The sequence below is a fragment of the Glycine soja genome, chromosome 7 (assembly GCF_004193775.1).
Source record: "Glycine soja cultivar W05 chromosome 7, ASM419377v2, whole genome shotgun sequence".
In the NCBI taxonomy this organism is placed as follows: domain Eukaryota; kingdom Viridiplantae; phylum Streptophyta; class Magnoliopsida; order Fabales; family Fabaceae; genus Glycine; species Glycine soja.
The window spans coordinates 45423187-45446251 of NC_041008.1; the positions used below are offsets into that span (position 1 = coordinate 45423187).

The following is a 23065-nucleotide window of genomic DNA, read 5'->3' on the forward strand; positions in this document are numbered from 1 at the left end:
TATTCATATATATATATATATATATATATATATATATATATATAGATATATATATATATATATATAATTATTTATCATTTTAACATAATAAGGTTAATTAGCATGTATTTACAGTATAATTATTTTTAAAATTACATATAACAGTATTTTTTTAATTAATGCTATAAGTATTTTTGTATCAATAATACATAAGCACTGAACTCATGGATCAATTGATGTGGACGTGTTCCTCCTTAATTTCATATAATATTAGTTCTTGAAGATTAAATATTTCCTTTACATAAATTATTTTTAATAAGGATGAATTTATTAATGAGTTGGCTAATAGAATCTTATGAACTAATTCATGTAAATATTTTTTTTAAAGAGAACAATAAAATTATATTATTCGGCAAAATATTATTACTAACTAGAAACTTACGCTAGCAATGACGTCAATTGATACGATTTGATGCGATTGACCGTCAATCACCTCGGTTCTAAATTTTGAATCCTACGAATCGTTTCACAAGTCACAACCATGTCCTCACTCCTCACAATAGAAAATTTGGGGGGCGGGGAGACAAAACAACATGATTTTTAAATTTGTAGGATTAAAAAATAACTTTTAAAATTGTGAAAACAACAAAATTTACTTTTAAATTTAGAGGAAAAACATTTAGGTCAAATTTAAAATAATAAAATCATGTCATTTGATTGATGAGTTTAATAATAATTTACTAACAATATGAAAATATTTTATATTATCATTTTATTATAAATGATCGTTGCTATAACTTTTAAACTAATTACTATAAAAATCAATAAATTTATCATACATAATAAATTATAATTATAATTAAATAATAATTTAAAATTAATATGATTTATTTTCTCTCAGTTAATTAATTACACGTAACATATGTTAACATGATTCTGTCTAACAACATCATGAGGAATTAAAACTAGCATTTTTTGTGAAATTTGATGACTTAAAAAGATAATTTCAAAGACAAAAAATATCAACCCAAATTTAAGAGATAAAAATTTTATTTAAACAATTAATTTTTTCTGAAGAAATATGGGCAAAATAATCACATATTTTATTTATAAATATTTAAATAGCATTTATTTAATTAATTTTTAAATTTTTATAATATAATATTATTTTATTACAATAATCACATGATTCTTTCTTTAAATTTCTTGGCTAATTATTTTTAATAATTATAAAAATAACTAAAATTATTATCAATGATTGATTTCTAAGTAAAATAAATCTTAAACTAGTATTATAGCATGTGCAACAGAGGCTAAATACACAATTAAAACTTATAGAAAGTTACTTCTAAATATATAAATTATATTATAATTAAATTGTATAATCAATAAATATATTGGTACTTAAAATTATACTTAGGTTTATAATAAATAATTTATTTTATGATATATTATTATTTTTAATTATTGATGTTTTAAAAAAATATTGAAATTTAATTTAGAACTAATTTTTTTTTTCAAAGATAGAACTAAAGATATAAAAATAATAGATGGAAAGAAATAAAAACTAATGTAAATAATTCAATTGATATTAAAAGTATAAGAATATATATTTTAATGCTGCTTAGTTCTGATTAGTGACAAAGTGGTATGCTGTAAGAAAAAAGATACACGTTAGAAGAGCGTGCTTGAATTTTAAAGATAAAATATAAACTTAAAATTAGTTTCAATTACTATTTAGTGGCTAAGATAGAAAGATGAAATGTAGCTATTTTAAATTTGTGTACAAAATTGCAAAATGAAATATAGGTTATGACCAAAATTGCATTGAAGGCTAATTAAAAAAAGGGGTTTTATTTAGAGAAAAAACGATAGGGTCTGAAGCATAAACGTCGTCGTATAGTATCTGTGGACGGTTGAAACATGGGCGGAAAAAAACAAAAACAGAAAATCGGAATGATTGATTATAGGGGTCTGTTTTGGGTGTCTTGGATCAGCGTGCTTTCTGATAGATAAGGGGTTTTTGTAGGGTTTATTCTATTCATCCAAAAACAATGGGGTCTTTGGAAAATAATGGAGTAGACAAAGCAAGGGATGAACAAGAACCAATTCTAATGGAGCAAAGCCAGAGGTTTTGCATGTTCCCCATTCGCTACAAGCAAATTTGGGAGATGTACAAGAAGGCTGAAGCCAGTTTCTGGACTGGTTCGTACTTATTTACTGTTTCATTAATCATTCCATAAACTAAACTTCATTCCTTTCATTATAATTTTGTTCCTTAATTTCCACTTTTTCCTCTGCTCTGCTTTAATAACATTTCACTTCCACGCATGGGAATTCAACACAGTACTGATGTTATCGAAATTCTGAGTAATCCATTCCCAGCGCCGAATTTCAATTTCCATATTTATTTATTTTGTATGTTGCCTGAGTACTCTGTTTGTGTCACACATGTTTCATGTCCCGTCTTTTCAATATGGGAGATTTGTCTGTCACTTCTAGATTTCATTTGCATTCTTTTTTTCAACCTCTCTGTCTCAACGTCGTTTGGAATTTGAATGAAACGAGGGTAGGTATTTAACATCCATACAGAGCCAATTGACTTTTTCGAAATAGATTTTTCTTTTTTTTGTAGGCTCTGATGCTATTACAAAATATTGTGGGATTTTGTTTTTCATTCTCCCTTATATATATATATATATGGAGAGGAGAATGGGGCACAACCAATGAAGACTCATTCATGAGGACTACGGCGTAAATTTTAAACTGTATAGAGATGATGCAAATTTTTCAACCATTAATTTGAGCATTTTAATATCTATTAGTAATTAAATCATATTGGGTTTAGTTTGTGCAGATTAATGACTACGTTTCTGATAAAACCAAAAATAAAGTAGAATATGATGCTATGTAATATGAAATCATCACATGCTTAGATTGAGAATAGAGTTGATCAAGGTGCATATTACACTGATACTGAAACAGTATTGCGTCTTGCCCACTGAACACCTTGAAATAATACTGAGCATTCGATTTATGTTTTATAATGTGTTTTATATATATTTGAAGTATATGGTCACTTTTTTTTTGGCAAAGTGAGCCACCCTTCAAAGCTGTAATTGAGCCATATAGTTTTTATGTGATTGGTTGGATTAAGCATTCTGATCATTCAATTTTAATAACTTGGAAGTTGGTTACAGCTGAAGAGGTTGATCTCTCTTATGATGTACAACATTGGGAGACCTTGTCTGTCTCTGAGAAGCACTTCATAACACATGTCCTAGCTTTTTTTGCTGCTTCTGATGGAATTGTCTTGGAGAATTTGGCTGCAAGGTTTCTGAGTGATGTTCAAATTCCCGAGGTAATGTTTGTTTAAAGCTTGTGTTTTACTTATTTTGTTAATGTCTCACTAACTCTGCTTTCAAGTTATCAAAGTAGCTTTTATATTTGTGACAACATATTACTGACTTGCCTAAGATACTTGTTAGATTGAATAATCAGTGGTGGAATCTGCTGCTGTTCGCTTTATGCTATATATTTATTCTACTTTTCAAGGAGGAGCACTTTAAATTTTCATAGTAGTTTTGGTTTAACATTACTTTTTAAAAAAATAAATTCAAATTTTTTAGACACCCCCCACTTGGCCATTATTCATTTCTTGGCAGCATTTCATCTGTTGACTTATTGTTTAGTATTTAACCATCAGACTATGATTATTGGCAGGCTCGGGCATTTTATGGGTTTCAGATAGCAATGGAGAATATTCATTCAGGTATAGCTTGTAGTTGATGTCTTCTTCTCTTCCTTAGCATAATGTCTGGTTGCTTCCTGATTTGAAGTTTTATTTTTGTCAGAGATGTACAGCTTGCTGCTGGAGACGTATATTAAAGATTCAAGAGAAAAACATAAATTATTCAATGCAATCGAAAATTTGCCTTGTGTTGCAAGGAAGGCAGAATGGGCATTGAGTTGGATTCATAGGTGACTAATTAATTCTATTCACACTCTGAATAACAAGGTTTGTTAATTCAATGAACCAGTTAAAGGTTGGCCCTGTCTGAAGAAATTGACTGGCTGGCCTAATGGGCTAGCCTGCTAGGCCAAAATATAGATATTTGAGAAATATACTGCCAGTCTGCCAGTGACTTTTGGGTTTATGTTATCTACTACTTTCTCATCGAAAATCAGAGTGAAACCACTGGTAACATAAAAATTGTTTGTGAAAAGAAAGAAATATTAAAAATGAATTGTACGTGAGCTGTGTATATTGTTCATTCATATTATTTCTGTAGACTTTTATTCATGTACTTGTTTAGAAATCAAGCACAGAATTAATACATGTGTAATGTGTATGTCCAATATGTACGGAGTTACTTCAGTGCTACTTTACAAAAAGGCATTGAAGTTTGTGGTCTATAAACTTCTGGATGGAGGCTTTTATGTGGATCCATTTACTTTATTATTTAATGGGGATATACACACTTCATTCTGTGAACAACTCTTTAGTTTCTTCATAGGAAATATTGCTCCATCTTTTTGTGAATTGTGATCATAAACTTATTAGATTTTATGTTTTGCTGTTATCTGCTCTTTCTTTTGTTGTTACTTTCTTTAACTTTGTGTTGCTTCATATCTTCTAATGGGAACATAGAAATTGCTTTCTAATGACTTTTCTTCATGTATGAACTACAGTTCCACTTCATTTGCAGAGAGACTTGTTGCTTTTGCATGCGTTGAAGGGATATTTTTCTCAGGAAGGTAGTTGTCTCAAGAAAGAACAACTTATAGGCCTTTCCTTGTTTCTTTATGTGAGTTATGATGTCCTACTTTCTGCGTAACTTCAATTGGGATTTGCTTTCAGCTTCTGTGCCATATTCTGGCTTAAAAAGAGAGGATTGATGCCAGGTTTGACATTCTCAAATGAGCTAATCTCTAGAGATGAGGGCCTTCATTGTGATTTTGCTTGTCTTCTGTACAGGTAGCGTTGACCTTTTCATTCATTATTCTAAATAGAATGAAAATGTATGGATGTACTGGAATATGTTCTCATATTTGTTTTGGAGAATTGATAAGATTTTGAGGAGGAAACTATTAGTCAATGCATTGTTATTGCCTGCAGTTTGTTACGGAAGCCGCTAATTTCTGATCAGGTTCATAAGCTTGTACACGAAGCTGTTGAAATTGAAACTGAGTTTGTGTGTGACGCCCTCCCCTGTGCATTGATTGGCATGAACTCAGTGCTCATGAGCCAGTACATAAAATTTGTTGCTGACAGGCTGTTGGTATGACAATAAAACTTTTCATTTTACTTGTGTAAGATGGGAAGGGAAGTTGATTCTCTCCCCTTTCCCCTTCCACTGAGGTTGGTTAACTGCTTTTCTTTTTACCCTTCAGGTTGCCTTGGGGTACCAAAGAAAGTACAATGTGGAAAATCCCTTTGATTGGATGGAGTTTATTTCTTTGCAGTGAGTATTCTATAGATCTAGTTTATTCTATTATTTCTATATTATTGTTCTTGAAAAAATATTGATTTGAATTGATTAATGAGCTTCAGCTAGGTCTGACCTGTATTCAGTGCATTGCATATTTATACCATTTTAGAGTATGCTCTTATTTTAATTCCTGAACGTACACACGGTGCCTATTAATATTATTGAGTTGTATTCTCATTTACTAAATGAAACATGCCTTCTGGATACGCTGGTATTCAAAAATTCTTTCTTACTTTGCAGCATTTTTTGGCCGAGCAAACACATCTTATCTTGGGCTATTGTTGCTTGTTTTTGTGTTAAATGCATACCTTATTCATTGTTACTCAGTGTTGATCTTAGTATAACTCATGATTGCGCAGAGGAAAGGCCAACTTTTTCGAGAGAAGGGTGGGTGATTATCAAAAAGCGTCTGTGATGTCAAGCCTCCAAGATGCCGGGAAAAACTTTGTTTTCAAGCTTGATGAGGACTTCTAATTATGATTTATCTGTTTCAGCTTCAATTATTCTGCGGATATACTGAATTAGGCATCGGAAATTTCATTTACTATTTTTTTTTTCAGTAACATGTTTAGTCTACACACATAACTTAAGTGATTCCTAGCCGCTGGTATCTATCTGCACTCAGGTCACTTGTATAATATGTTTCGTTATATTCTTAATGGCATGTAATATTTGTAACGGTAGCCAAAACGGCCTAGTCATAGTCATTAGTGATTATGGTTGAGTTTGTTTAAATTTAAAATAAAAATATTTTTTAAAAAAATAGGTAGGATTTACTTATTAAAATGAATAAAAAAATTATTTTTTTAAACAGAAACAGTTTAAATAAAAATATTAAAAAAACAAAAAAATACTTATTTTATTAAAATAAATATTTATTTCAACAAATAAATTTAAATAAATTCATCCTGAATCTTGTATCTTAAAGGACTCCGTTAATAAGGAGCCACAGAGTTATTATCTATCATGTCTCTTCCTCTTGAAAAGGAAGGGAGCTGAGATAGCTTTAGCACTTGATTTGTTGGCTTCCTTTTTCTTGCATTTGGCTTGGTTCTGCCATCCATTATAAATTAAAACTGTAGTACTGAAGCAGCGCACGTGGATACATTTCTTGGATAAAATGAATTGATTGAATAATATTATAGCGTGAATCATTGAAGGTGGTGCCTTAAACGTGAATCAGATGTAGTTCAATGGTCCATTGATTTCAATTTTTCTTTTTCTCCATTGAACCATTTGTCATTCTGTTAATCTGGTCCACATATTTCTTTTTGCTTGTTAAAACTAGGTTGAATTATTCTTATAATTACAATTTTTTTTATATTAGTCTCTATACTTGAAGAACATTTCTTTTAATCCATATACATACATTTTTTAATCTTTTTTAATTATTATAATTAACATTTCTTTTGTTTTTGTGCTAATGTTACTTTTTTTGTGCTATGATTTTATGTGCTTTAGCATGTATAAATGTTTTTTTTATACTAATAACATGTATACATGTTAATTACTACTAATACTCTTGTTATATTAAAAACAATTCTTTTTCTTTCAACCAAATACTCTGTCTTCAGTTTTTAATTGATTGGTATAGATTTTAACTTAAATAACCAAATACATTTAAATAATAATACTAATAATTTATTTACCAATCACATTATAATCTTTTAAAAAATTCCTTGCTATATTTAAAATTACCTCATATACTAAACAAAATTATTTTGATCAAACTAACTTATAAATTAGTCGAACCAACTTATATTCTATTAGAGTAACTTATCATTTTTGGATAAACATTAATAAAATTTATTTTGAATTAAATTAATTTTAATTTTGGTTAAAATTAATTTTGAAAGGATGTAATTTATGTTTGGATTTTTTTAAAAAAAATTAATAGTAAAATATAGCATAAATTTTTTTAATCACACAAAAAATTATCTAAAGTCACTTTTAACTTATAATAATAGATTCCTAACTCAGAATTAATTTGTCATCATGAAACTAAATAAGTAAAAAATTACTTAAAAATAACTGATATTTTAACATGATTATCCAACGAAAAATCAGATACACACCTAGATTCATCACATTCTAATTTCTCAATTTCTCTCACAGTTTGTTAACTCTCTTAATCAAACTCCAAGGCTATCTACATCAAGATCAAGGAGTAAGATAATAAAAAAAGGATTGACATTTGACCTTCGAGACACATCGAGATTTAGATAACATGCAGTGCACGGGTCATGGGTGATGTTATATATTACGTCGCCAATGATGGGATATGTTACTCAAACACAAACTGCTCAGCTAAATCGGGGAATTCTATAAATCATTCTACACATTTGTGTGTTTTCAACGTAGGAATTCAAACTGCATATATTAATAAGAAAATGAAGCAAATACACAACCAAACAAAAAGTCAGAATAATGAGAATATAACAAAGTAACCTTCGAGTGAAAAGACTAAATTTCAAGAAAGAACAAATATAAAGGAAACCAAAAGTACTAACACCTCGAATTTTCTTCGCAGTTTCAAATTGTTAAGTACACAGCACTCCTTCGGAAATCAGCATCTCGCAGTTTCGTGAAAAAATCCAAACAAAACACAAGAAGAAAAAAACTGCGTATGGCGTGTACATTTTAGTAGTCTTCCTTTCAATTAAGTTTCCCTGAGCAGCCAGCGTGTACGATTCAGTTTTTTCTTTCTTCGTCAACTACGTCACAATCTTTTAATTAATGTCATACATACAGTATCAAGATCAACATGATATGTTAGAATGTTAAACATGTACTGTTCACACACAGATAGTAATTAAAAGTGGTACGTACGTGGCTTTCTTACAGAGCATAAATTAAGGAAAGAAAGGAAAATAAAATAAAATAAACACCACCACCACCACAAAAATTGTTTTCACTTTCGGGTTCTTAAAATTATAAAAAGGAATCAATTTGTTTGTATGATTTCGGTAAAGTGTTAAATAGGTGAAACACAAAACGTAACAACAAATTTATTGATCTCATTAATTAGCACACATATGTAATGCAACGAAATTACAGCGCTGATGTGAACGGATATACCACTTTGTGTTTTTTTTTTACAGAATACCACTTTGTTAGTAATGAATAAATACGAACTAGAGAGAATTTTAATACTTTGCCACACATGTTATATGAGTTTATCAGAGTAAAGTAACACAAAATAACTAGTATTACGCATATAAATAAATACTCAATTAAAATACTAATTAAATGAACATGCTAATGATGAAAGGTTAGCCTTTAAATAATAATTTTAGTTAATAATATTATTTTTAACAGAATTGCCGTCAAAGCATCGCAAGCAATGACTTAATTACGACAATTTCTATAAACAAAACCAAAGCAAATTTTAAAAGGGAAAAGCAAGCGTTTGCCTTCTTAAAAACATCAGGGAGGATGACAAATTGTCAAAAACTCTTTTTATTTAATTAGTTATTACTTGTTTATCTCATATTTTATTCGTTTACCAATTATTAAAGGCATTAAGACAGCACAAGCAATTCGTGAAGTGTACTGTGTTGTTCCAAAAAGGCAGCGCCACCTCATCTCGCAATTCTCATCCCTCAAGGTTCCTATGGTCAGACTTGTGAATATTGATGTAAAAGAATACATGCTCCATTAGAGAAGCGTACCAAAGTTGTACATTAAATTAAGGCATTAAGCCAACCCCCCTCACACGTACAACATCATCTACTTTCTCTCTTAAAAACCACACTCTCTTCCTTTCTCAATATCCGCCTCATCAGAACACAAACATATTTTCCCTCCCAAATATTTGTGCTCAAAAAACACACTTCTCATCAAGACATAGTTGATAAACATATGGGCACTCTAGTGGGACATGTGGCTCCAGGTTTTGGTTTCTTGTTGATAGGTTTGTGGCACCTCTTTAACCACATCAAGCTCCACGCCCTTAACCCAAAGTCCTACAAGGGCCCATCATGGTTCCCAAGTGCCAAGTTCAGATACATAGAGCTTGTGCTCATCATGGTTGGCTCCACAGCCTCCGTAGCCATGGAACTCTTCATAGGCCCTGAGCGGCACCAACCTCTTGACCCAGATGGAACCATTCCCTCCAACCATCTCCACAACTTCGAGCACTCTTCAATCTCCATCACCTTCTTCCTCTACGCAGCATGTGCCATCATCTTGGACCGGGCCCGAGTCCAGGCCCAATTCGAACTAACCCAATTGCTTGGGGCCATAGCCTTTGCCCAACAACTGCTTCTCTTCCATCTTCATTCCGCGGACCACATGGGCCCAGAAGGACAATACCATCTTTTGTTACAGATTTTGGTCTTTGTTTCAGTCTCCACCGCCCTCATTGGAATTGTGCTCCCCCATAGCTTCTTGGTCAACTTTGTTCGCTCCGTCAGCATATTCTTCCAGGGTTTGTGGCTTATTGTGATGGGCTTCATGCTTTGGACACCTTCACTCATACCCAAAGGTTGTTACATGAACGACGAGGATGGTCACATGGTCGTTAGATGCTCTTCTCACGAGGCACTTCACCGCGCTATTTCACTTGTCAACATCGAATTCAGTTGGTTCATTATCGGTGTGACCGTTTTTGCGGTTTCTTTGTACTTGGTTTTGGTAAAAGTTTATGGGGAGAAGAAGGTGGAGTATTTTTCGTTGGGGAATGAGGATGAAGAGTCAAACGACGACGTTGAGTCACAAAAGAGCGGTGCCTTTGATCACAGCAGCAAAAGCTTCATTCAGGTGGGCAAAATCTTTTCTCAAAATGACATGGAAAGGTAGATAGATATGTAGAGAGTGCGTGATGAAAGTATGTTCATGTTAATTTGTGATTAGTGGTTGGGTGTGTACAGGTGTCTTTTAATTAGGAGTTAAATTAATTAATTTAGTCAGCAACAAAGTAGTTGGCTAAAGGAATGTTGTGCATGTGGGTAGTTTTGTAAGGGAATTATTTTGATTTGATTGTGCTTGCTAGTTGGGGCAAGAGTGTTTGCTGTTGTTCAAAGTTGGCGATGACGTACAGTTACAACGTGCTTTGCATAGTCTTTTACTTTTTTATTCACAAATATTATTTGTTAATTTTTATTAATGAAAAAAGTTAAATCTACAACCTCTCACCTTCTCTTTTCACTATCCAAATAATCTTATATTTTCAATAATGCGATCTACTTCTAGCTAGCCAATCTTCGATCTACTTCTTCATTTCATGCAGAAATCTCTATTAGTTTCTCTCCATGAATGACCTGTTATTTGCGTGAAATTGTGTATACAATATAATTAAGAAGTGTATGGATAAATTAAAATAATTCTAAAGGTTTAAACATATATGAAGAATTCTATTTTCGGTTCTTTTCTTGCCACAAATGCGCCATCCCCCACCCCCGCATGCGCCAAATAAGGTAGGGGTTTATAACGACTCTAATTTACACAGTAACGCAGACTCATCTTATGTTAAATATATAAACGCAAGGCTATTTGTTTGTTATCACTTATCATGTATTAGAAACTGGGATAAATAATATTTCTTTAGGAAAAATAGGAGCGTACCCTTAAGTTTGAGGGAAAACTATACTCATCCATTCGCTATATCTTTTATCTCATTTTTTCTCTCTTCTGTTTTAGTCAGATTACCTATCACATTCATTATTAATCGTTTTCGAATGTAGTATATATATGGGATGTATAAAAGAGAAAGATAAAAGAAAAAAGTAAAACAAGAAAAAGGTGATCAATGTGTTGTAAAAGAGAGATAAAAAAAAAAGAGAGAGGAGAAAGTGAATGTATTTTAAATTTTAAGTTTTAAATATGAATTTTCTTCATTTGTATTTAAGATTAGTTATTATTCATATTTAAATGAAGATTTATTTAAAAAAAATAAATCATTATATTTATTGTTCAATTGAGTAAATACATCACAAACTATTAAGAATATACCAAACATTTTAAAAAAGGTAACTACTTTCGTGTTACTTTAATTTACACTAGTTATGTATTATTCAATATGTCTTATACATTAGACAATTCAATTTAAATTTTTTATTTTTGTAATTAAAGTCTGAAGAATTTTTAACAAATTTGATATTTTTATTTTTATTTGATTTTTAATTTAATATTTTATTAAAATACCATTTAATCCTACCTAAATTTACTTGTTCGTTGTCGTGTTTCTCCATAACAACTTAAAGGTTGTTATTACATAATAACCGTCTTTGAATGTCGACCAGATGTAATTATCAAAGGCGGTTATTACATAATAACCGTCTTTGAATGTTACATCTGACGGTTATTATGTAATAACCGCCTTTGATAGTTACATGTCCTCGAGATTCAAAGACGGTTATTATGTAATAACCGTCTTTGAATGTTGAACGAGACACTGCATTCAAAGACGATTATTACATAATAACCGTCTTTGAATTGTTCTAACTTTCAAAGACGGTTATTATAATAATCGTCAAAAAAAGAAATTGTGTTTCAACGACGTTATATACAACGACGATTTACAACTGTCGTTAAAAGCACTTAATAACCGTCGTAAAAAGCCATTTTTCTAGTAGTGAAAGAAAATAGAAAACTTCCCTCCAGCAAGTGCAGGTAGCAGCGGAAGAAGAAGCAGCCCTTGGGCCTCACCCGAATTCGAGTTGTGGATGGTAAACCCCTCTTTATAGTGTTATTTGTGTCAGTAATCCACCTAATGCTCATGCCAATATTGCTGGTAAGTTTTTTACTCTGCACAGACCAAGAAGGGCCATGTAACTTCTCACTAGTCTCTCGTTCTATTTATCTAACTATGGTAATGGTACACACACGTGTCATTATTTAATTATCGCAACGATCAAATTTTCTTTGGTTGTTATGGAGAACCACCGGCAACGATCAACCAGAGCAAGACATTGAATTAGCTAGGGATTGAGTTTGGAAGAGTAAGGCTTGAATGGTCTTTTAATAAAACATTAAATTAAAAATTAAAATAAAAAAAAATTGTTAAAATGTCCTGTAGAAATAAATAAAAATTAAACTGAAGAATTGTTTGATGTGTCAATGTATGTCATTTGACTTTATATGATTAAACCATCCATAATTCTGGTGAAGTAATCGTCTTTAAAAAAATACTAAGAAAGCCTATTACCATCAAATAAATATATCAGTTTTTGTTTTTGATATTAAGTAAGCAACTTGTATTTGAATATCCATAAATTTTAAATATTTTATCAATCCATCTTATTTCTTTTTTCCTATCACATTACATCATCAATCAAATCAATAATTTATTTTTCCTTTATTTCTATCTCTCTCATGGTGTTGATACTAAGAGGGTGTACAAAATATTTTTCTAAGCAAAAATATCAAGATCCACAAGGATCAAGAAATAATAAAATAAAGTTGGAGTAATATCTAACCAAATATAGGAGTGTGTAAAAGAATTGATTCAGATTGAATCAAATTATAATCAAATTTAAATTGAATTGATTTTTTTTAAAATTAGTTTAAGAAAAAAAGAAGACACTATTTTATAAAATCAATTTGGTTAATTGAATTATCTTTACAAAATTATTTCAGTTAATCGAATTGATTTTTATTTAAATATTTTTTTTAATTAGAAAAATAATTTTAAAACTAGTTTGAAAATAAGTTTAAAATTAACTTAATTCTTAAAACCAGTTTAAAAATCATTAAAAATTAATTAAGTTCAGAACCATTTTTTAAAAATTAGTTCGATTTTGAATTAGTTTTATAATCAAATTGATTATTTAAATATAAAATCAAACCAATTAAAACATTTCAAAATCAATTCACTTTAATTTTTTTACCGAATTAGTTTTTATACTCCCTGACCAAACACCCTAATTAGCAAAGGTCCAAGTCCTTACCATTTTTATATTACTCCCACTTGTTGATTTTTATCTAATATGTGGTGCTTAAGAAATGTTTGGCATAATTAGCTGGCCAAAGAATCTTCCCTAACATTAAATAAAGCCATAAGTAAAACTATCATCAAGCCAAGAGACATAAAGAAATTTGTCTGTATGAGTAGAGCTGTCTTATGAAAAATCCTCATCGACTTCCTTAATGCACGGTCATATTATATATATATACGTCGCTCAAAAAGAATAAAGCATATATATGCCCATCTCGCAAGCAAAACCGAAACCCTCCTTAGCAGCAATCACCTCTCCTACATGTGAGCATTCATGTCCCCACTTAATTTGACGGACTTATGAAGCTCTCGCATCCTATTTCCTTTAATTTCACCATATATCCCCACACCACACGGCCAACAACATTCCTCTTTGCATTAATTAAGGAAATTACAGAAAGAAATAGAACACATGCGTACAAAATGATTGCATCCAATGTTACGGGAACTGCTGCACACCCCACTAAAATACTATCCTATTTGATTCCCAACCACTTGAAGAGATGATGAGAACACGAGGAGTACAAACGACATGCTTGCAAGCTAACCCTCCAAAAAATACTTGCTTATTTATAGAGATTTTGGATTTGCAAGTAGACCCACCCCTTTGACAACGAGGCTTGGAAAATACTTGCTTATATATACGACAATTAATATTGCATTCTCGTGTCACAAAATCAGTTGGCAAAAACCACAACCAAAATTAACTGAAAAAAACCATAGACTTGAAATAATTGCTTTTGTTAGCTGCTGCATGCATGCATGTACTCACTTGCATATACACATGTGCATCATTTCTATAGCCCCCAAAAATCTTCTAAACAAAATAGACTCTCACGGCCACTGGACAATAAAGGAAAAGCATCAACACCTCGAATTTTCTTCGCAGTTTCGAATTGTCAAGTACAAGTGTCGTAAAAAATCCAAAGAAAAACACGGAAAAAAAAAGAGCAGCCAGATTGTTCAATTCTATTCAGATTTTCTTTCTTCTTAACTATATATGCCACAATCTTTTTAATTTTTTTTCTTGGATAATCCAAAAAAATATTTTTAAAAGCTAATTAAGAACACAATGCGCAAGAAATGCTCTCTTAATTAGCATAAGACAGAAGTACATACAACGTGAATGAAAAGAAAAACAATTGTACAGGGTAGCGGGTACCCCTCCCACGCCACAATCTAGTTAGGAGGCAAAATAAAGAATATTAAACAGCTACTGATGATCATACTTACCTGGCTTATTTACAATGACAGATCATACATTAAGGAAGAAAAAACTACTTAAGATAATAACAAACACACCATGCCACCACAAACATTGTTTTCAATTGCGAGTTCATAAAATTATAAAAAAAATCATTTTGCTTTTACGATTTCATCAGTAGTGTTAAATAGGCGAAACTACAAATAACAACAAATGTAATGGTCATATTAACACATATATAGTGCAAATAGCGTCAACATATGAAACACTACAAGTAACAACAAATTTAATGAAATATGGTTCGATCTTAAAAATTGATTTTGTTAGTCTTACAAACTATGACAAATGAACTAAGCTGAACCTAGAGCCTGTTTTGAAAGGGAAAAAACAAACGTTGCCTTTTAAATAGAGGGAAAATGACAAATTGTCCAAACCTCTTTATTTAATTACTTATTTATCTAATGTTATGCGTTTACCAAGAATTAAACGCATTAAAAATCACAAAGAATTCATGGTGTGCCGTGTTACAGAAAGGTAGCTGTAGCACTACCTCAACTCTCAATTCTCATTCATCATTCTAGGGTCATATATATGGCAGACACTAAATAAAAGCTAAGTTTTTCTTTTTTTACCATCTAATAAATGCGGACATATTTATATACTTTTCTTATGACTAAGTTTTGCCCTAAAATCTAGCTGATTATTTTAGCATAGTTGTTCTTTTTAATCATATTTTTTCTATTTATAAAAATTTTATTTTATTTCAGAAATTTGAACTCAGATTGGGCCACTGTAATGTTCATATATATATAAAAGCTAAGCTTACAAGTGAAGGTGAATCCTCCAAAGTTGGACTTTAAAGCGAAGCCAACTCCTCAGTTCTCTCACTACACCTGCAGACCATCAACTTACCCTCTTAAAAACAGTCCTCTCTCTTTTTTCTCTCTCTCTCTTTTTTTTTTTTTGTATGGACAAATAGTTTTGCTAAAAATATTAGTGGAAGGAATTCCAATGTGTGATCTCTCCTTCCTCCTTTCTTACTTTACCCTTAAATCCCCTTCACAACCATCACACCAACCTTATATCTCCCTCTTCCTTTCTCTTTCTGCCTCATAAACACCAACATACTATCCCTCCCAAATCTTTGTGCTCAGAAAACACACTTCTCATTAAGATCATAAATACATACATAGTTGATAAACATATGGGCAATCTAGTGGGACATGTAGCTCCAGGTTTTGGTTTCTTGTTGATAGGTTTGTGGCACCTCTTCAACCACATCAAGCTCCATGCCCTTAGCCCAAAGTCCTACAAGGGCCCATCGTGGTTCCCAAGTGCCAAGTTCAGATACATAGAGCTTGTGCTCATCATGGTTGGCTCCACAGCCTCCGTAGCCACGGAATTCTTCATAGGCCCTGAGCGGCACCAACCTCTTGACCCAGATGGAACCATTCCCTCCAACCATCTCCACAACTTCGAGCACTCTTCAATCTCCATCACCTTCTTCCTCTATGCAGCATGTGCAATCATCTTGGACCGGGCCCGAGTCCAGACCCAATTCGAACTAACCCAGTTGCTTGGGGCCATAGCCTTTGCCCAACAACTGCTTCTCTTCCATCTTCATTCCGCGGACCACATGGGCCCAGAAGGACAGTACCATCTTTTGTTACAGAATTTGGTCTTTGTTTCAGTCTCCACCGCCCTCATTGGAATTGTGCTCCCCCATAGCTTCTTGGTCAACTTTGTTCGCTCCGTCAGCATATTTTTCCAGGGTTTGTGGCTTATTGTGATGGGCTTCATGCTTTGGACACCTTCACTCATACCCAAAGGTTGTTACATGAACGATGAGGATGGTCACATGGTCGTTAGATGCTCTTCTCACGAGGCACTTCACCGCGCTATTTCACTTGTCAACATCGAATTCAGTTGGTTAATCATTGTTGTCACCGTTTTTGCTGTTTCTTTGTACTTGGTTTTGTTCAATCTTTATGGGGAGAAGAAGGTGGAGTATTTTTCGTTGGGGAGTGAGGATGAAGAATCTAACAACGACGTTGAGTCACAAGAGAGCGGCACCTTTGATCACAACAGCAAAAGCTTTATACATACATATGGGCAAATTCTCTTTTCAAAATGATAAGGAAGGGTAGATATATGTAGTGATGAAACTATATATATATATATATATATATATATAATATGTGTGTGTTAATTTGTGATTATATAGAGGTTGAGTGTGTGGGTGTAGAGGTGTCTTGTAATTAGGAATTAAACTAATAAGTCAGAAACAATGGGGTTGGCTAATGGAACATTGTGAATGTGGGTAGTTTTCATAGGAATATATTGGATTTGATTTAATTTGTTTTTGTTTGCTACTTGGGGCAAGAGTACGTGTCTGCTGCTCTTGAACCCAAGGGATTTGTGTGGTGGAGCAAAACAGTCTTCCATATGACATTTATTCTGATTTGGGATGAGAAAAATGTAAGTATTTTTGTAAGCATGTTTTTGTTGTTCTGATTTGGTGACAGATGTAACAATCTTTAATTATATGCGATCTACTTCTACTTCTACGTTCCATGCAAACATCTCCATTGATTAATTTGTTTTCTATGAATGACCTGTTATCACGTGAAACCACTACTATAAAATATACTTTTCCATCACAATATAACACGGTTCTCATGTGAAATGTAAGAACAAAAATGCGATCACAATTTCTTAAATAAGTAGATATTTCTTTCTCGAGCTTATGAATATCAGGCCACTGTTGATTAAATCTCAGCGCTCTGTCCTCATTACCCACCCTAATCCTAATTCTTCCTCGAGGCCAAACGGCGTAATATAACTGTGTATACAATATTAAGAGGTGTATGTATAGATTATAAGATTTAATCAGGCTCATCTTGTATTTTTGGTTCTTTCCTTGCCACAAATGCACGATTTCTTCTTCTATCAAGAAACTAGTGGTTCATAACATGCATCGAGTCTGATTTACATGGGAGATTCGTCTTATTTTAAATATACACGCAAGGTTATTATGTTTGTTATCATGTATTAATTAGACACCAAGATAAATATTATTTCTTTATTTGATTGCACTAGAATTTTTAGAGACTTAATTTGTATATAATAATTATGGATTTATTTAATCTTGTTGATCCAGTGCAAAATATTATTTTGCGGAATTATGCATGCAGAGTTTTGGACTATGTTTGGCTTAGAGCAGAGAAATTACCTTAGAATGTGGATTTGATTTGATATTAACTCAATCCTAAAAGTTAGTTTATAAAGTGAGATTTATGACCCGAGAAGGCTTGCGGCTTTATGACCCGAGAAGGGATCGGATGCCCTTTATCATCAGAGAAGGAAAAGCAGTCGCGTATTTGGTCTTTGCTTAGAATTGGGGAGTAGGATTTGTTGTTTTTCACAAGAATGGACTACATTGGGACCAAATCTTTGAATAGTTATTGAACATCATTAATTGGGCAAAAATCCCAATGTATCCAAATGAATATTCTATTAAGGGAGAAGAAAAAACAAGAAAAATATAAATATCATCGTTTGCAGATACTGTTCAACATGTAGTGAGGGAAAATATATATATACATCATATATATATATATATATATGATAAATTGTTAATGCATGGGATGTTTTTGTGTGTAGGAGAGGGAAAAAAATGAAAAATGTTTAATGTATACTTAATATGTTATTTAACACTTAAAAAAGAAAAAAAGAAAAAAAAATAGATAGGATCCAATTTATGATATGACAAAAGATAGAAATAGAAAAAATATTGATAAAATATTTAAAATAAAATAATATTTATGATCATTACTAAAAATAAATTATAAATATAATGATTATTCAATACTTATTAAGAAAGATGAAAAAATATAAGAATATATATATATATATATATATATGATATTATATTCTTAGTTTTTTTTCTCTCTCACTAAGTATTAAATATAATATTTACACACACAACATATCAATTATCATATATATGATAAGATGTGAATGGGATGTTTATGTTTGTGTGTGTTCATGTAATAAAGGGAAAAAAAAAGAGTATAAATATCGTAATTGATATGTTATGTGTGTAAATATTATTCCATACTTAATGAAGGAGAATATATATATATATATATATATAAAAGTATGAATAAAGTGTTTTAAAAATAAAGTGTCTTCTAATCAATACTCTGTGTTTGTGTGTTAATGTGATGTTTATAAAATCATTTTCTTAAATAGTAGTCGAGTTTTATAATTGTTTAAACAAGAATTTGGTTTTTGATTTATTTCACTTGCCATTCTGGACCGGACTCTTAAAAAAAATCCTTGGATCCTGTACAAGATTTTTCAACAAAGAACATATCATAAAAAGAGAAAGTAACAAGTCATAGTTTAGCACACCTACACTGCAACTGCAGTGAGACACAAGAAGCTTCCCTTCCCTTGCTTTTGCACTTCAATTATTATTCAAAAAAATTCATCAAAAAAAGAAAGTGCGCATGTGGCTACATGGATGGAAAGTAATCAAGTACTGAAGTTTCAAACTTGTGCCCCCAAAATTTCAAACCTTCAAAAAGTTGTGTTGAAAATTAAATCATTCCAAGCTCATCGCCTTAGCCCTAATGGCAATAAATCTGGCCTCTCCCACAAAATACATTGCATGATTTTCATGTGCTGGCCTGACTCCCTAATTCATGCATTGCCCCCCTCACATACACACAAGGTCAGATGACAGAGCTGTCAAATTTGGCCCACTAAGTCCGTTTTTACAGTTTGTGGAATTTCTCAAATTTCAATTATATAATATAATTCCTGATATTTTTTTTTTCCAATTTGATTGGGAGAAAAACAAAAGAAAGTACTACAAAATTTCAAAATCCAGTTGCTTAATCACATGAGCTACATCTACATACAATACAATTAATATCCAATTCTCCCCCTCTTTAGCAATATTCCATGAGAAATAGGAATTGTTCACCTTTATGGTGGAGTTTAAAAGCTATTGTTGCTTTGTCTCAAGCCCTAGCCAATACAACACAAGTTATAGGTCTCCTATTTATTTCATGCTGAATTATTCAGTTCTGTTTTGTCATCTTCTAGTTGTTCCAATTTCAAATGGACCTCATATTTCTTAATAGCAATCAGCAAAGCATTCACTCTCTCTCTAATATATCTTCCACCACTGACACACACATAATTTGAACATAAATTCAGTGTTTCCCTAAAGGGAATGTTGCCACGCTGGTCCTGTGTAGTCTCAGTTAGTCACATCCTGAACTACACAGATCACCAAACTTTGTCCATCACTGTTCTTTAAAAGATACAACAGATAGTAGTCACAGTAGGTCTCCCCACCAGCCTGGAACTTTCTTTTCTCACATTTCTGACCAAAAACAAAACAAAACCCAACACTTGAAATAACATGTCCCCAGTTTGATCACAAGTGGCCTCCATCTCATTGGTGTAACTATACCTCTTTGTGACTCAAATTTCATCTTGCCAATTTTACTAGGACCCATTCTAGCTGGATATCTTTAGGACTAATCCCAAAGGTCCACAAAGATTAGTTATACATGCTAAGGATCTTATCTTAGACACTTTATGCTTAAAGATAAGATGTAAGGCTGTGGGAGCGTTTGAGTGCCAATCCTTTTTGATAAATAGTGTGAGACATTATTTGACAAGCTTGTAAGTCACATGCTGAACCCATTTTTAAGTAGAACAAATCAAGGTCTTGGAAGTAGGAGTGGACCAAAGAGGGGGAGTGATGTTGAAGTTCTGGTTTATCTTTGTTGGGTTCATCCCCAAGGCTTAAGTGAAAATCATTTCATGCCTTTCATTTGAATTGCTTGATGATCAAGAAAGTTAAAAAGGGTCCTCTGTTTGAGAGGATAAGGTGTTAGCTTTAGCTACACTACTATTGAAGATAAGGCTGGTGTTCTTGTACTTGCTAATCGCTTTCAGGGAAGCGACATTCACTAATGGCCGGCATGATTTAACTAAAAACTTAGCGTCTCAGTTGAATTTGGAAAGAGAAGGCACGTGATTTTGATGTGAAATTCAAGTACAAGTGGAGCCTTAACATGAGCGCGTGCAAATCCAACACGTGGATCCAATCACTAACTACATTTGAATTGAACCTCCTGCCACGTCGGATTTTATCTTCAATAAATTGTGCCCAAATTGGAGCTACATGCACAACTTCAAAAGGAAACATGGGTAGGAGATTTTCCAAGTTGAGGAGAATGGTGAGGCAACAAAGAGGGAAGTTTTACATTATGAGGGTGTGTATCTCTATGCTTCTAAATTGGGATAAGCACTCTTAGCCCACAAACACATTTTTTGTGTTTCCACCAGCTTTGAGGTGTCATCATCTAGCTCAATGGCTTTGACCGTTATACATTAGCATTTAATGAAATTGTGTGGTTAACATTCTATGGAGTGTAATTTGGGGCTGAAATTTTTTGGAGCAATGTATAAACTCCCAACACCAACTTTGTTTTGTTTTTTTAATGTCTGTTGCTAATTACTTTAGAAAGTATGTACATACTGTCGAAAGCACCTGGTTAATTAGTGTAATTCTTTTTTTTTTTTTGTTTCATGCCTTTGAAAGTAAACTCATTCCAGCAGAAATTAATGTTATGATACTAATTGGATTGGATTATTGACAGCAAATAAATAGAAATCAATGTCCTTCTTAAAGCTTTTACATTTGTACGATTGGAATCTCGTGCATAAATTACTTAACTTGGCTATGTTCTACGTAAATACAAAAAAAAATTATCTTCAATTTTCACCCGAACACGCTATGTTACGTGATCTGTTAAAAAGCTGATAATGAATCACAACATTCTGTTGAGTGAAAGGCTAGATGTTATTTTCCATCAGTAACGTGCAACATATGAGGTGCTAAATTAAAACAAGCTAAAGATCTCTTCTCAATCACAAGGTGAAAATCCTAGCTGGACTACGTGATTGGTTAACTTTAAGAAAAAGTAAAATATTTCGGTTCATTATTATTGATAGTATCAAGGAGAATCCATACAACACAACCTGAAATTCAGGCACAAATGCGGTTGCTTTGGGAATATACTATGTGTACAGTTAGAAAGGTAGATAATATATAGGGTTCTAGAGACAGGGTTGGCCACTACTATTAGGATGAGACTATGAGTTGTATTAAGTCCCTCTTGCTTAGGGAGACACTGTGATGGAGACTTCTTTGTCATCTTCAATTCTTTTCAGGGACCACCCATATCACCTGCTACTCGCTCTCACACATTCTACACAACCTTCTATCATTCACACACATATATAAATAACAACAAGGAGTTCTAGTTTTATAAGGGCTACAAAATCAAAGTACTACATTTCGTTCCAAAAGAAGTGAACCTCTTTCTTCTCTGTGTGTGTCCTCTAGGCCTTTTGCTTTGTACCATGCCATGGCAAGACAATCGTTATCGATGAGAATTCCAAAGTCTGGGTTAATGCAACGGTGTACAAGGCACTTCCGGGAGCAGAAAACTAGATTTTACATTATATGGAGGTGCACGGTGTTTCTTATGCGGAGTGAGGATAATAGAATTTGATTGGTGTCTTGAAATTAGGGGGGAAAACATGGTTTTGAGAACATGGTGAGTTTTTTTTATTATTATTATGTTATGTGTACATGCAGAGTGGCTGCAAGGCTCCAATTACATAGTCTCTGCCACAAGAGTTGCTCCACAAAGTGGTTCTGGAGTGTTACTTACTTTGCCTGTGAAGGCCATGTGTCAGCTCAGCTGTGGAGGAACCAAAATGCTTCAGTTGTTGATAAACATGTATAGTTTATAGTTAGTTGATTACTGGATTTTGTTTTAGTCTTCTTTCACTCTCTTGGCCTACTATTCTTAGTTTTCTTTTCATTTGGAGAAAAACTTATGCAAGATCGATAATAGATCATTGTCAACAAAACTTATGTGTAACAAAATCTCTTGGATGATTGATTACCTCATAATTAGTTTCAAAGTCCAAGTGAAGAAAGGACAATTTCTTACCAGATCAATATGAAATTCAGATATGAAATGCCAAAAAATTTATGAACTTATTCGAGGGAAAATTGGAGGCTTGTGGGCACACTAGTTTTACTAGTCTCCCAAGGAGCACAAAATTTAACACAGATATTGACATCAACACAAGACACAACACGAATAGGAAGACAAAATATAAGATATTCCATTGAGAAATAAATTATCATGTCTTGTGTCATATCTACCACAGATAGGCACCCTTCATAACTGCTCTTCCCTAGTTCTGTTAGAAAGAAAGAAAAAGATACGCTAGGTTGTGTTTCTTTGGCCTATTTTAAAAGTTAGTTATTTAACGGTCAAAACTAAAAAATTTAAAAAATAAATAAATAGTTATACAAGTTTTTGCTCTTTGTGAAATTTCAGATTTTAT

At 32.4% G+C, this 23065-nt stretch overlaps 2 protein-coding genes and 1 pseudogene across 2 annotated transcripts; all 3 read left to right on the forward strand.

The window, feature by feature from the left end:
- The first annotated feature begins 1926 nt into the window (after nt 1–1926).
- Nucleotides 1927–6188, forward strand: LOC114420126 (ribonucleoside-diphosphate reductase small chain A). Its single transcript, XM_028385992.1, has 9 exons — nt 1927–2184; nt 3180–3340; nt 3703–3751; nt 3834–3960; nt 4672–4737; nt 4841–4957; nt 5099–5261; nt 5374–5444; nt 5831–6188. The coding sequence occupies exons 1-9, from the start codon at nt 2034–2036 to the stop codon at nt 5943–5945; spliced, it is 1020 nt and encodes a 339-aa protein (XP_028241793.1). The 5' UTR covers nt 1927–2033; the 3' UTR covers nt 5946–6188.
- A 2847-nt stretch (nt 6189–9035) lies between these two features.
- Nucleotides 9036–10596, forward strand: LOC114420128 (transmembrane protein 45A-like). Its single transcript, XM_028385994.1, has one exon. The coding sequence runs from the start codon at nt 9333–9335 to the stop codon at nt 10269–10271; it is 939 nt and encodes a 312-aa protein (XP_028241795.1). The 5' UTR covers nt 9036–9332; the 3' UTR covers nt 10272–10596.
- A 4907-nt stretch (nt 10597–15503) lies between these two features.
- LOC114420127 lies at nt 15504–17170 on the forward strand (annotated as a pseudogene).
- The last annotated feature ends 5895 nt before the right edge of the window (nt 17171–23065 follow it).